This window comes from Macrobrachium nipponense, chromosome 38 (genome assembly GCF_015104395.2).
Source record: "Macrobrachium nipponense isolate FS-2020 chromosome 38, ASM1510439v2, whole genome shotgun sequence".
In the NCBI taxonomy this organism is placed as follows: Eukaryota; Metazoa; Arthropoda; class Malacostraca; order Decapoda; family Palaemonidae; genus Macrobrachium; species Macrobrachium nipponense.
This window is the reverse complement of record NC_061098.1, coordinates 55,624,222-55,640,478: the sequence shown is the minus strand read 5'-3', so window position 1 is coordinate 55,640,478 and position 16,257 is coordinate 55,624,222. Positions and strand designations below refer to the sequence as shown.

Genomic DNA, 16,257 nt, shown 5'->3' with positions numbered 1-16,257 from the left:
ATTATTATATTATTATTATTTAGGAAGCAGATCCTCTCTTAAGCATACTTTATTAAATGTAATGGCTACTTCAGCAGCGTTACACTTAAACAGGCTTGTAGAGCGCCTATAGACGTCATGATCAAATACAGTGTCAAAATAGATGTATATATTTGAATTTTACAGATAAACTATGATACCATAGTCATCAGTCATTAACGATTTTCTCTCTCTCTCTCTCTCTCTCTCTCTCTCTCTCTCTCTCTCTCTCTCTCTCTTGAAGCGAGCTTTCTTCTGGAGCTGCCAGACATCCTCGGGCTGGGAAGGTGAGGGTGGACTGATCTTGGTGTGGTGTCCATCCTTATATTTGGGGTTGACAGCAGGTGGTCTGCCTCATGCTGATCTCCTATTGGCTGGTGGCGGTGATTCTTCGTTTTTATTGCTGGCTTGAGCCAGATCTCAAGCCACTTTCTCCGAGCCGATGGTTGTGATGCTGCAGATCCTGCAGCCGCCGAGACCTCCTGAGCAGCGTGGTAACGTTGATGGGCATTGCGCTACACTGTGGGACGTCATGGCTAATTTGATTTTCATCGGCTGCAGGAGTACCTAGTTCGGGGGCGTTGTCTTCCGTGGAGTTGTCGTGCTCGGTGGTGTCATTGTTGGTGGCAGGTCTTCTCATACTTGTAGGGAAGAGAAATTCTTCCTGCGTCGTATTCAGTGTAGGTTTTAATTGCTGGATGAGAAGTGCCTCCAGTAGGCGCAACTGACGGGTATCAGGGGCCTTCCTGATGATCTGTGTTCTGTATGATGACAGCCCAGGACATGGCCTCTTGATGTTTGGTGCAGGCATGATTCTTGATCACCCCCTCATGGGTGTGGCATGAGAGTCTCTTCGACAGGCGCATGGCAGTCATACATACGTAGGCGCCGCTGCATTTGCGGACTGGGCATGTATACTGGTACTCTACATGCGTCTGCTTAATGGGGTCTCGTACCTGTGGAGAGGGGTTATTTTCCATAATGAGGTCGCGCGTCCTCCGGTTCTGGTATTATATGATTAAGTCGATATTCTTGGTGTCATCGGTCGGGGATACATTTTCAGAAATAATTTTCTTCATTGTGTCCTCTTCTTCACTGTAATGGGAACTCATGAAGGCTTTGTAGTACAGCTTGATATTATCCTGGGGGCGGGGCTGTGGGCTCTCACTACCATACCATTTCTCCAGGGCTGTGCAGACTTCCTTGCTGATTAATTTATTTGAGTACCTGTTGTTCACAAGTACTTGGGAGACGCAGTGATTATCCTGCCAGGTACTCGTGGTGAGTATCCTGCCAGGTTGAGCAGTGGGAGAGGGCTCTCCTGACGAAGGCCCTGATGGTGGTGCTTTTGAATCTGGCAGGGCACTCGCTGTCACCGTTGAGGCAAAGTCCCAGATTGGTGTTTTTTGTGTAGATGGAAGTACAGAGACCGTCTTCCATCTTGCTTACAAAGACGTCGAGGAAGGAGAGCTGATTGTTGGAGCTGTGTTCAACTGTACTTCAGTTCACTGCACTGCTGAAATGCTTGACGGAGGGCTTCTACCTCATCCTCGCCATCGACTTGCACAAAGATGTCGTCAATATAACGTCCATATCTGTGGGGTTGCTGCATCCTGGTGAAGACCCGTTCCTCCATGGTGCCCATATAAGAGTTAGCGAAGAGGACCCCCAGTGGGGAGCCCATCGCCATGACGTCCTTCTGGCGGAACATCTGGCCATGGTGGGTGGAGAAAGGGGCATTCTTTGTGCAGATCTCCAGCAGTGTACGAAGTGAGGCTTTGGGTATGTTGAGGGGCGCTGTCGACTGATTCCTGTTGACACGATCAAGGATTATATCTATGGTTTCGTCGACAGGTACATTCGTAAATAGGGACTCCACGTCCAGCGAGGCGATAATCTCAGTGCCAGGGGTGTCCTTGATGGCTTCTAAGAATTCTGCCAAAGACTGCAGGCTGTACTGACTCGAGACGTTAGGGGTCAAAATTTGGTTAAGGCATTTAGCCAAGGCGTATGTAGGGGGTTTCCTTGTTTTTGGGTTTTTACATTACCATATAAATAACCCAGGCTGTAGTCTCCTTGTATGGGAGGGAGGTGCACAGGGTTTGTCGCAGCATTCACTGCGCTGATGACTCCGTTAGCCTCCCTCTTGATGTCATCTCTCAGGTTCCTCGTCAGGCGCTCGAACTTGCTCTCGTCAGACAAAATAGCATCCAGATTCTTGTGATATTCGGCAGTATGAATCAAGACGAAGGGTGCTGTCTTGTCCGCACGTCGCACCGTGATGTTCACTTTCTCCTTCAGTTCCTTCGCTGCTTTCTTCATCTCCTTGGTGAGGATCCTGCTGGAGTGCGAGCCCCTCTCTGTAAGGGCTTCAGCAAGTAGGAGGGGTTGACGGGCGTCGGTAGTTCCCACGATGCTCCGGGCTCTTGTCATGAGGCCTGGGTCTCGAAATGAGGTGGCAATTAAAACCCAGCTTCAGAAGGGCGTCTTGATCGGGGGTGGGGTCGTAATCAGTAAGGTTAATGTATCCTTGAGTTCGTTCAGGGACACAGAGTTTGCCACCGTTCAGGGAGGTGAGTTTGCGCAGGGCACCTCTCATCCGCTGCTTCAAGTCGTCCTCCTGAAGGCGGACGAGGCATCTCTCAATGTTCCCAGGGTACGTTGGTTCCTCTCCTGCGGGGTCGTCTTCTTCAGTGGGTCTGTCACATTTAGGATTATCAAATTCGGTGTCATCCAGTCCATGACTACCTTCTCCTTGAAGGGCACCAGGACGTGCTGCTATAGGTTCCTCTCCTACTCCACTGTTGCCAGGGCTGCTTCTCACTCTCTCCCACTCCTGCCGCAGTCTCTTGGTCTCGCTCTGGAGGGCACACAGTTCAGTAGTCTTGATTGCTAGGAGTGAATATATTTTCATATATTGCTGACGGGTTGTGTAGCCGAATATTAGTGTACTTAGGAAGCAGACCCTCTCTCAAGTATAGTTTATTAAAAGTAATGGCTACTTCAGCAGCGTTACACTTGTAGAGATTCTTCTCTATTTTGTGAATAGCGGCTTTTTCCGTGCTACTTAAACAGGCTAGTAGAGCGCCTATAGAGGTCATGATCAAATACAGTGTCAAAATAGGTGTATATATTTGAATTTTACAGATAAGCTATGATACCATAGTCATCAAATTCATTAAAGATTATCTCTCTCTCTCTCTCTCTCTCTCTCTCTCTCTCTCTCTCTCTTATTAAAGCGCGCTTTCGTCTGGAGCTGTCAGACATCCACAGGCTGGGAAGGTGAGGGTGGACTGATCTTGGTGTGGTGTCCTTCCTCCATATATTTGGGGTTGACAGCAGGGGGTCTGCTTCATGCTGATCTCCTATTGGCTGGTGGCAGTGATTCTTCGTTTTCATTGGTGGCTTGAGCCAGGTCTCAAGCCACTTTCTCCGAGCCGATGGTTGTGATGCTGCAGATCCTGCAGCCGCCTAGACCTCCTGAGTGGCGCGGTAATGTTGATGGGCTTTTGTGCTACGCGTGGGACATCACGGCTAATTTGATTTTCATTGGCTGCAGGAGTACCTCGTTCGAGGGCGTTGTCTTCCGGTGGTGTCATTGTTGGTGTCAGGTCTTCTCATACTCGTAGGGAAGAGAAATTCTTCCTGCGTCGTATTCAGTGTAGGTTTTATTTGCTGGATGAGAAGCGCATCCAGCAGGCGCAACTGACGGGCATCTGGGCCTTCCCAATGATCTTCGTGTTCTGTATGATGACATCCCGGGAGATGGCCTCTTGATGTTTGGTGCGGGTGTGATTCTTGATCGCCCCCTCTTGGACGTGGCATGAGAGTCTCTTTGAAAGGCGGATGGTAGTCATACCCACGTAGGTGCCGCTGCATTTGGGGACTGGGCTTGTATACTGGTACACTACATGCATCTGCTTTAGGGGGTTATTTTTCATAATGAGGTCGTGCGTCCTCCGGTTCTGGTAATATATGATTAAGTCGATATTCTTGGTGTCATCGGTCAGGGATACATTTTCAGAAATAATTTTCTTCATGGAATCTTACCGTGAAGAAGAGGACTCCATAAAGAAAATTATTTCTGAAAATGTATCCCCGACCAACAACACCAAGAATATCGACTTAATCATATACTACAAGAACCGGAAGACGTGCAACCTCATTATGAAAAATAACCCCTCTCCACAGGTACGAGACGCCCTGAAGCAGCCGCATGTAGTGTACCAGTATACATGCCCAGTCCGTGAATGCAGTGGCGCCTCAGATCATCAAAACTACCGATGTTAGATCTCTGCAAATTGGCATGATCATCCACCCTCAAATCATCATTCATAATATATACCAAATTGCAGCCCTCTAGCCTTAGTAGTTTTATTTTATTTACGGTTAAGGTTAGCCATGGATAGTGTGTCTGGCACTGCCAGAGGTACCAGCCGCTGATGTATCTTCACTTGACTGTATCCGGGGAGCAACTGAGGTCTTCCTGGTCATGGATGAGCGTTTCATACCGCAGCACATCAGTGTTCCACACAGTATTATACACTGTACAGAAAACTTGTATTTATAATAAATGACAATGAAAGAAAAGATGTACTTGATGAACTGGAAAATGAAGTGATAAATGACCCAGATGATGACAAAGATTATGAGCCAACCCGCTGCCTATGATTCCCAATCACCTGGCACCTCTGCTATGCTGACCCTCTTTCTGGTCGAACTGTTAATTCCTATACTACTCCTGCTGTTGTTATGGAAAACAGAAGGTGCCGTCGTACTACTGCTGCTGTTCTACAACCTACCTACCACTGCTGCTCACTAAGCTTCTGCTGTCCCTAGTGTTCCCCCTCACCCCTCTTGTCCTTGGTGTTTGCTGCTGTTCACCATCCTATCACTGCTATTCTCAAGCTGCTGCTATCCTTGGGGTAACCTAACTCCCGTCGTTACCCTTATTGTTCCTCCTGCTGATATGGAAAGAGATGAGGAAACTGCTCTCCTACAGCTGACATCAACGTACAAAAAAGTTTCTCGCGGTGTCATAGGCATGGAGTTGCTTAAGTTTTATCATTTGCGAGAAAAAGTATGTTTTAGAGCCCATATTTTTTTTTTTCTTCTGAGTTTGAAGAACATCTCCCAAACCCCAATAAGTATTTGTTCATTTTCGAAGGTTAAACATATACAACAATGACATTTTTTGCTCAAACGCTGTCTTTGGACTCTCGAAACGTAACTAATAATATTTGACAATCTATACTTTCAACAACCAGTAACCAATTTTTTGTTTCCGGGAGGATTCAAATTCTTACGAAAATGTTTTTGCGTCGTAGGATGTTGTTCTCTGAAAAATATTATTTAAATTAGTATATAGTAGTGAGGTTATGAGTGGTTAAGAAAACTGATTAGTCTTCATAACTCTATCTGTCACAATAACTTACTATTTTCGGCGCCCAACTTGCCAACCCAAACTGGCAGCTCTTTTATGAAGAAAAATCGAGTAACTTTCACTTTTAGAACATTTTGTTATGACAAATCCAATACAAAATATTGTATATTAAATTTAAGACTTTGTAACAATTCTTTTATAGACGAAGACGAGCCATATTTTAAAACAATAAAGGTTTGGTTTATTCTGGTGATATATGTCAACGATTTCTTTCCTGTAGCGGTGGGGGAAGTTTACTGACGTCACCAGTGCATTTCCCACCTAAGAAGCTGGAACTTCACCAGGTTTCATTATCTTATGCCATACTGTTGACTGTCCAACACGCCGATAATAATAAAGATATTCCGAGGAGCGCCGTTTGCTTTTATATTCTGCATGGTAATTTACACACACACACACACACACACACACACATACACACACACACACACACACACACACACACACACACACATATATATATATATATATATATATATATATATATATATATATATATATATATATATATATATATAAGAGATCCTCTAATGTGAAAATGAAAGGAGGTACCAAGACTTTCAACTTTTATTCCAAAGTCATCTTCAGTACCCTGAAGATGAGTTTGGAATAAAAGTTGAAAGTCTTGGTACCTCCTTCTTTCATTTTCACGTGGGGATCTCTTATATACTTCACCCACGGGACCATTGTTGGAAGTTGCAAGATATATTATATATATAATTATATTATATATGATATACATATAGATATATTATAATATATAGATTATATAAATATAAAATAGTGATATTATATAATAAAGATATATTATATATATATAATAATATCTATATAGTTAATAATCTAATTTCGTCCTCTCATGGTTTTGAACCACTTATTGGCCGAGTCGATAATGTCACTGGGAGTTCCTAATTTATCCTCAGCTCTCTGGGCGCTGGTTCTAACCCATGAGAGGACGAAATTATTGTCAACTAAAAAATTCCCCTTCAGTTAACAGATATGCGAATATATTAATTCCTAGGTAGAGCTATTGGCAATTGATAGATATACAAGGGCGGGACCCCGGGTTACGACTGGGGTTCCATTCTTAAGAAACGGCGTTCGTAACCCCGAAAAATTGTCCGTAAGCCGGGAACGACGTGTTTCTTGAAAATCATGTCCACCCTATGGGAAAAAAAATTTGCACAACCTTTTTATTTAATTTTGCAATTTTTCTTAGGGCCGATCTCCTAAAAAATTATCACTAATTTACTTTTTTCATGTGCAAACACTGTGTTTTCACAAATTACTGTATGATTTTCATTAAAATACAAGAGAGAGAGAGAGAGAGAGAGAGAAAATAACTCCTTTCGGTTTCAATAGATTGAAATGAATGTCTGTAGTCAACTTTTTCCCCCTCCCTATAAATACTATATTTCTCCAGAGAAGAGAGAAAGAGAGGACTGTGCAATTATGTTTGTCTGTCTATCAATTCTTTTTGCTGAGAGCGAGAGAGATAAAAGGAAGAAATAGAAACACCAAATGTATGACAAGTATCTTGTGGAGAGAGAGAGAGAGAGAGAGAGAGAGAGAGAGAGAGAGAGTTGTCCTTACAGTATTTAAAAGAGAGAAATGGAATTATTATTGTATTTAAAATACTCAGATATGAATTTTGTACTTATAGTATTATTTGGAAAATAATTAATGATAAACTTATTACATATTATATATATATATATAATATATATATGTGTGTGTGTTGTGTGTGTGTAATGGGGGGATTGGGGGGATTCCCCCCCCCATTATTCATCAGGTAAGCATGTAGTACGAAACGGAAGGCAAACCAACACACAGCGTTACACACAGCCTCTCTCTCTCTCTCTCTCTCTTTCTCTCTCTCTCCAAGGAATCTCTCTCTCTCTCTCTGGCACCGACACCTCTCTCTCTCTCCACCTCTTTTTCTCCATTCTAACAGGTAATGAAAATGAGAGAGTCGCATCATAACATTAACGTTTATTAACAATGAATAAATAATGGATAATCAAGTCTTACAGACTAACTCAAAAAACCCCGAAATAGTAAAATGTCTAGTCACCAAAAAGTCTACACCCATCTGGGAACTCTTTGTCCCAGTTCTGCCAAAACCGCCAGAACTGCCAGAATCGTCTGTTTCAAAGACACAGAACACATCCCGGTAAGTACACATAAGTTTAGCAACAAAATAAAAAATCAGATATTCTTAAAAATGTCAAACAGATAATAAGCCAGCCTTCGGCTAAAGCACTTCAACACTCACCCAAGCAACCGGAACACTTAAACACAGTTAATAAAAACTCCCCGGTGAACACCACAGCATCTTGCCTTTCACTTGAAGACCCTCTGTCAAAATCCACCCATAGACTTGGGTATGAAACTATTAAAGGGAAGAGGCGCACACGCACATATGAACGCACAGTTCGTTAGCGCCTCGCAACACTAGTTGCATCCAGTTTCACAAAGGCACTTCGAGAAGAGTTCATAAACTGTCGTGCATTGACTTGTCGAACTAAGCATTTTTATCTCACGCCACCTATAGAATACTCATTGTCAGCTACTCTCGGGTCGTTGCTTCTGCATTGTTCTCCACATTCCATAGGTCAAAGGGAACACATGGACAATATATTATTAATCAAAAACCCTAGGCCTTACATAGCTCGGCCACCCCATGCTAGCCCCCGCCTAGCAAAATACAAAACTCACTGGCCGGCTTAAAATAAAATACAATTAAAACTGCACGTCTCTGGCATTATAAAGTAAAGTCTTATCACGCTTTATCTCCCAATAACACTAGAATTTTTCTCTCATTTTTTCTGCATTTCTTGAATATCCCTCTTTGCTTGTCTGCAAGTAGCTGCTCCTGTAGCAGACTGTTGCAGCTGTAGGAAGACGGAATTGCCTCCCTCATTGTAGAAGACTTCTCACGGCTTCTGCAGATCCCCAAAAGACACGCTGTAGAATTCTCTTGATCACCCCCGTGGAAACTCTTGTAATCACCCAGGACAACACGACAGCAGTACTCTCTGCACGGTTGGTGGACGTCTTGCTGGCGTCGGGAAATGACTTTTTTGGTGTGTGTTAGTATGTCAGTCAAGTCACTGGTCAATCTAAGAAAATTAACCCAGACATACTACTTCTATCAAACAATGATCTCAAAACGTCAGAAATACTAACTGAACGTCTTCCAATTAACTCCCTTAATATGGCTGCTAAATCATAAGTCATCATCACAACTCTCAAAGAAAAAAAACATCAAGTTCTCTAACCCAATTCTCCAAACTCACACATCAGCACACACACAACTCAGAAATCACAGCAACTCCACGGACTTCTGTACTCACATTTCAAACTTGAATGTTCTCATAAAAAGAAATAAGAAAAAAATCGTAATGAACTCAAAGAAAAAAGAAAAGAATCACGTAACACACCCAGACCCAAAAATGTTCTCTCAAGCTCTGATATCTGAACAACCCACAAAATCAGTAAAAATCTCCAACTTTTAACAGCAAAAAAAACCCCTTTACTGCTCATACAACTAATTACAATGGGACTTAATGTCAAACTCCCATTTACGTAAACAGCAACCCCAGAAAAATTACATCTCCCGACAAGTTACATCTCCCAGTAAAAAAAGTGCTATTCAAAACTCAATCCCCAAATTATATCTCTCATAGGAAAAGGAAGAAAAATAAAAAAAAGATAATCACAAGTAGATTTCCCCCAATCACAAAATACATAATACATGTATAATATGCATAACTCCCGCGTTTTCCCCAAGAAATGCTCTATGTAAAGTTATGGAATTTGCCAGAAAGCAAACTCTTACACATGCGCTTTCGTGAAATGCTATTGTCAACATTTCCAGATATTGCGAAAATTCTGATCTATCATCATCAGAGGAAAAAAGTCAGCACACGGCTCATCACATCGCTTGTCAGCAGAAAAATCGCCTGCGGACGTATGCTCAGACAGTAGCATAAAAATTGTCTAGTCAGACACACAAGTTTGGAAAACTCATGATTCTCTAGAAAAAAAGGTCTAACAGACACATTTCACAAAATTAACTCCAGGATATGACTAATGTGTTCAAAGATTTGTCTCAAAGACTTATTCTCCCAACATGACTTTGCCCCATTATATTTCTCCAAAAATAATACACTTGTGAACATAAAAAATGCACTCATCTCCATAGGACTCGTAATGCAATGATGACACTCGCCTCTAAATAGTCACGAAACCAAAGAGAAAGAACCACAGAAATCTTCTCTTGGCTCAAAAAAAACTCCATAACCACAAAAAAAGGGTCACCCGCCAAAAATTAATTCCAACTCCATTATGAGACACCATATTAATAATAACACCACTCTGGATATAAAAATATTTCCTCCATTTGGTTAATAACCAACCCCATATTATTTCTCTCTTATTTCTCCAATGACCACATGTCAGTAAAAAAAACAACACCACTTCAGGAATAGAGAATAATCACCTCTATTTCGGCAAATACAAAATATTTACCTCTATTTCCCAATAACTCCATGTGGAACAAAACAAGGCTCCAAAAAATATATCTCCAAAAAATGTGCACTCAAGGCAACTAACTCACACACTCACAAATATTGCCCCATAATCTCCAAATATGTGTCTCCATTTGCAACAAAGATGGCTGCAAAATAATTGAACTAAACATAGCTCATATCACATTGGCAAATATCAAAAATGGCCAAAAATATATCTCCAATATATTATATCTCAAATTATAACTCCAAAATAATATATACCTCCAATTATAATTCCAAATAGTATATCTCAATTATAACTCCAATTCTCCAGAGAATAACTCAATGTTATAGTCAAAACTATAAAACTCACTCCATTTAGCATAACTGCTAAAAAAAAGGGCAAAACTCGGCAAATAAAAACTGTCTAGAAAATTCTAGAAAAAATCACCAATGTGCCACAACTCATTATAACAGTAACTCCCAATACAAAGTGTCTTAGCCAAGACTTCTCCATATGCACTACGACATAAGCCACTAGAAAACTTAACCAAGTTTCCTATCTCTCCCAAAGTTGTCACAAATACAGCAAAGGTATTGTGCAAGAAAACTCACAATTTCTGGAACACAAATATCCAGAGAAAAAATGTAGTGCCACTATGTATGCATTCAAAACAGTGCAAGAAATTCTCCCATATATTTCTCTATAGCATCAAATAGCTGAAACACGAACACATTCCCGAACAATGACTCTAAGTCATGAACTGAGATATTAAAAAATATTCACACCAACTGGAGAGAAAAAATAAACTTAAATTCACCCATGATGAAAAAAACTTGTGTCAGCGATGGCTAATTTCCAAAAAAGGAGAAAGAAAAATCAACGGCATTATAACTATCTCTCGTGACTCCCTAGATGTCAAGCAATTATGTGCTGAACTCATAAAAAAAAGGAAAAAAAACTAAAATAATGTGTTGTTAGTTCCACCCAAATTCAAAAAAGATTTCACCTCCCTTGACAGCATTAAAACGCCCACGTATTAGTATATAAAAAAAATCAGTATCAGAAATATCACTATCACAAAATCTCCAAAAGTTGCCATCATCAAAATTACTGGTATCAGTACAAAAAAAAAAGAAACATCACCAATGTTAATGCTTATCCATTCTCCAAAAGTTAAGTACAAAACTCAGCAAAAGTTCAGCAAGATTCACCACAATTCACCAAGATTCAGTCAGATTCATCAAGATTCAGCAAAACGTATCCCTCATGAATGACTGAAATATTCTCCAAAGTTACAAAAACTCAACAAATAATTAAGACAAGACTTCTCCCATTAATTCATTGTAATAATTCTCCTTGAATAATTATCTGTAATAATTATCAACTAATCTCCCATGAAATATCTCAAATCTCTCGTAAAACAAGTCTCCCGTAATGATAATTATACTTAAGCAACCCTCCCGTGACACATCTCAAGTATAATAATTATCAATAATAATAATAATAATAACTCTCCATAGCAACAATTCTCTTGCAAAGATCTCAAGTAAGGGTGAAATTCAAATTGCATACTACAGTAATGCTGAACCTCATGACATACAATTTCTCCAGATGCAACACCATTTACGGCATACCACCATTACCACATTCACGGCACCATTTTCAAAGTAATCTCTCCAACACAAAAAAAAAAAAAAATAATAATCTGTGTATCCCCCTTATATTTGTGTCTTCGAAAGCACAAGGAAAACATACACCCATACAATGTATTTCAATTGTCTTTTATTTCCTTTTCTCTTCCTCCAAGGGAGAAAAAAAAAATCTCTTTTCTAAAAAAAAAGACTCTACGGGCATTTCACTTCATCAACTTATCAATCAGCTGATGTCTTAGCATTCAATGTCAAGGCCAGACTTGTCTTCAACAGCCCGACAAAGAAAAAAAAAGAAAGGGGAGTTCACCCACACTGAGAAAAAAAAAAGTCTCTCCCCCCGATGAGCATTGACAATCCCCCGAGGCAGACCAGTAGTAACCCCATCTCCCCTTAAACAGTGTCTGAGGACCCCCTCCCAAGGTATACACTAGTACCCATCTCGCAATGCCCTCCCTCGAGGTATGCAGTACCCACAATGCAACGCGTCTCTCTGCGCGGTAAGCAGAAAGTGCTGAGCCCGTAAAATTGTGGACCGCTATCTTCTCCAAGCCAAGATATGGATTATCGAAGCACAGTTCACATGCAAAAGACACATCTCTATACACTCTTATGTGTTTAAAACAAAGACGAATACGTCTATCATGAACAGGCGTGAATAAAGAAAACACGTCACTTCTGCTACTATGGGGCAAAGACAAGAAAAATTTTTGACCTCTTGAACCAATCCCATTTCTCTGAAATATTTAAAACAACCCTCACCTTCAAAACAATAGTTTTAACACTCACCACTCCATAATGGGAACAAAAATAACTTGGAGTTCGCGTAGAATACGTAAATCTCGTCGGCACAATGCAAACGCGATCGGCGAAAAGGCACCTAGCAACTCTCACTCACAAACCAAACTGAGTTACTTGTCTCACGGCTCACGCCCTGAAGAATCTCGGTACGAGCAAATTTGATGACCCTAATAGAATTTCTTTCCTCATCCCCCCATCTCACGGACGGATATTTCTCTACCCCCTTCACTTAGCAACCGAGATCTAACAATTTAACAATTTTCCACAATCCCACAAAGGCTTTGTTGTTCAAAAACTATCGCTAAGCCATAACCCCTAACTGGTCACCCATCTCTCATTGGCGTTCCTTGGCATAAAGAAAAACTCTTTTATAACACCTTTTTCACCGCCTGCCACCACTGTAATGGGGGGATTCCCTCCCCCCCCCCCCCCCATTATTCATCAGGTAAGCGTGTAGTACGAAACGGAAGGCAAACCAACACACAGCGTTACACACAGCCTCTCTCTCTCTCTCTCTCTCTTTCTCTCTCTCTCCAAGGAACCTCTCTCTCTCTCTCTAGCACCGACACCTCTCTCTCTCTCCACCTCTTTCTCTCCATTCTAACAGGTAATGAAAATGAGAGAGTCGCATCATAACATTAACGTTTATTAACAATGAATAAATAATGGATAATCAAGTCTTACAGACTAACTCAAAAAACCCCGAAATAGTAAAATGTCTAGTCACCAAAAAGTCTACACCCATCTGGGAACTCTTTGTCCCAGTTCTGCCAAAACCGCCAGAACTGCCAGAATCGTCTGTTTCAAAGACACAGAACACATCCCGGTAAGTACACATAAGTTTAGCAACAAAATAAAAAATCAGATATTCTTAAAAATGTCAAACAGATAATAAGCCAGCCTTCAGCTAAAGCACTTCAACACTCACCCAAGCAACCGGAACACTTAAACACAGTTAATAAAAACTCCCCGGTGAACACCACAGCATCTTGCCTTTCACTTGAAGACCCTCTGTCAAAATCCACCCATAGACTTGGGTATGAAACTATTAAAGGGAAGAGGCGCACACGCACATATGAACGCACAGTTCGTTAGCGCCTCGCAACACTAGTTGCATCCAGTTTCACAAAGGCACTTCGAGAAGAGTCATTCTAAACTGTCCGTGCATTGACTTGTCGAACTAAGCATTTTTATCTCACGCCACCTATAGAATACTCATTGTCAGCTACTCTCGGGTCGTTGCTTCTGCACTGTTCTCCACATTCCATAGGTCAAAGGGAACACATGGACAATATATTATTAATCAAAAACCCTAGGCCGGACATATATATATACTATATATATATATATAATAGTATATATATATATATATATATATATATATTTATATATTATATATATATATATATATATATATATATATATATATATATATATATATATATATCTATATATATATATATAATATATATAAATATATATATATATATATATATATAATATTTATATATATAAATATTATAATATATATATATATATATATATTATATATATATATATATATATAGATTATATATATATATATATATATATATATATATATATATATATATATATATATATATATATATATATATATATATATATATATATATATATATATATAGCGAGTGAGAGAGAGACAGAGAGAGACAGAGAAATTCATTTATCACTGTTTAGATACACACAGTCGCTGAATGATGGTTTTATATATAAGTATATTTGTGTATCTTTCCTATTTATGAATTTTGAAAAGGAAATCTTCTGAAGAGGTTTTTAAGCGTTCAAAAAGCTACAAACGGGCACTCTTACTATTCTCTAAAGAATTATTATTTTCATGTCATTAAGCAAAAAAAAAAGTGTATTAGACACGTGGCTATAATTAGGTAAAAAATTACGTTTGCTTTATGAATAGCTCAAATTCCTTTTCCAGGAAATCTTTGGAACATATTCTTAAGGTTCTCAAGAATATGTTGCTGGCTATGCCTATCTTGATGTGTATGTCATGATAGCTAAAGTGTAAATGTATGAAAGTGAGAAAGTTGATTTTCTGTAGATGGCAAATGTGTATTCTTTCGTGACTCTAATTATATTAAAACGTCAACAAAAGGAATTTTGTCGTCTTTTTCCCATTCAACTTTAAATTCTGACATTGCTGCCATTAGTAAAGCGACTCATTCCAACAGTTGAATAACTTAATAAACAATAGCGGCCTGGAATAATCTTAAGCAACCAGTAAAGTTTTAAATTTATCTAACACCCCCATACTGTAAACCAACACTTATTCTCTGGCTACGGATGGTTGATAAGCACTACTGCCATATTTTCTTAAACTCATTCGAGTTTTTCAAGGTGATAAGCACTGCTGCCATATTTTCCTAAACTCATTCGAATTTTTCAGGAAAAAAGGTGACGATTTGGTGGATTTGGCAGATTTTTTTCGCGGTGCTGCCATTTCCTCGTGTATGGATGATTAAGGGAAGTGACCGCCAAGGGTCACAGTAATAAGCAGATTGCCTGTCACCTCCTTCCATTCGTCGGTACAAAAGCAAAACACGAAGATCAAAACATTATACTACTTGGACCCTGCTGTACATTGTTTAAATTGCCCAATGTAGAAATTTAATTGGAGTTACATATGTATATATATATATATATAATATATATATAATATATATATATATATATATATATATATATAGGTAATGCCACGAAGGAAGATCCTTGCAGATTCTCGTATTTTAATTTTCCTTCGAGGCTTTACCTTTTATTTATAAATAGCATGACGTTTCATACGTTTCGTGATCAACTTAGTCATACACACACACATACACACACACACACACACACACACACACATATATATATATATATATATTATATATATATATATATATATATATATATATAATATATATACATATGTGTGTGTGTGTGTATAATATATATATATATATATATATATATATATACTATATATATATATATATGCGTGTGTGTGTGTGTTTATACCTTCTAGGTAAATAAGTAAGGATATACGTTCACGTATGCATGCACTTACATGGCATATGTTACTTTAAAGCGAAACCTCTTGTGATTAAAAGCTAGTTGCTGGACAGTATGGTCGAATATGTCCACTCCCAGGATTAACCTTAACCTCGAGGCTAATCCTGAAAATGTACCTTTTTGGATTAGGATTAAGTACCGCCTTTGTCGAGATGGGAAACGTTTCAACGCCGCTAATTGTAGGAAATTCTCAACCTTTCGTAACTAGAGTATAGTCTTTAATTTAGGCTTATCCTTTGCCCTCATGCCAGACCGTAAAAACAAAAATGACAGCCACGATGAGATATTTTTAAAAGTTGTGTTAATAAATGCTTTAACTGACCTAGATAAAAAATATCTTGTCCCCCGCAGATTTATGACAGCCATCCACTCGCTAAAAAAAGTTAGATGATAGGCAGATCCGACAAAGACGGCAAAATCGTTTAATGAATAAGGACTTCTACCTCGACAAAATCAACCAACTTCTTGGCGACACAAACCCTTACGACAAATTGACGAACAATACCCTCTAAAACGTCCCTACAGAATTTTTTTTATAGGAAAGTAAGATTAATTGGTCAGGACAAAAAAAGAGCATTGAACTATTGGAGAAACGTAAAGTCATTAACCCAAAACTACCTTACTTTTATGGCCTTCCCAAAACTCACATAGACAATCTTCCATTTAGACTCATCATCTCATGTGCCGGAGCTTTCAGTTATAGAATATCTAAATAGTCAGCTG

The 16,257-nt window shown here is 39.4% G+C and overlaps 1 protein-coding gene across 1 annotated transcript; it reads right to left on the bottom strand.

Moving 5' to 3' along the window:
* Positions 1 to 1,507: 1,507 nt before the first annotated feature.
* LOC135209835 (uncharacterized) lies at positions 1,508 to 2,340 on the bottom strand. The gene is made up of 2 exons (XM_064242603.1): positions 2,062 to 2,340; positions 1,508 to 1,975 (listed from the first exon to the last, which is right to left on the bottom strand). The coding sequence occupies exons 1-2, from the start codon at positions 2,338 to 2,340 to the stop codon at positions 1,508 to 1,510; spliced, it is 747 nt and encodes a 248-aa protein (XP_064098673.1).
* Positions 2,341 to 16,257: the final 13,917 nt, after the last annotated feature.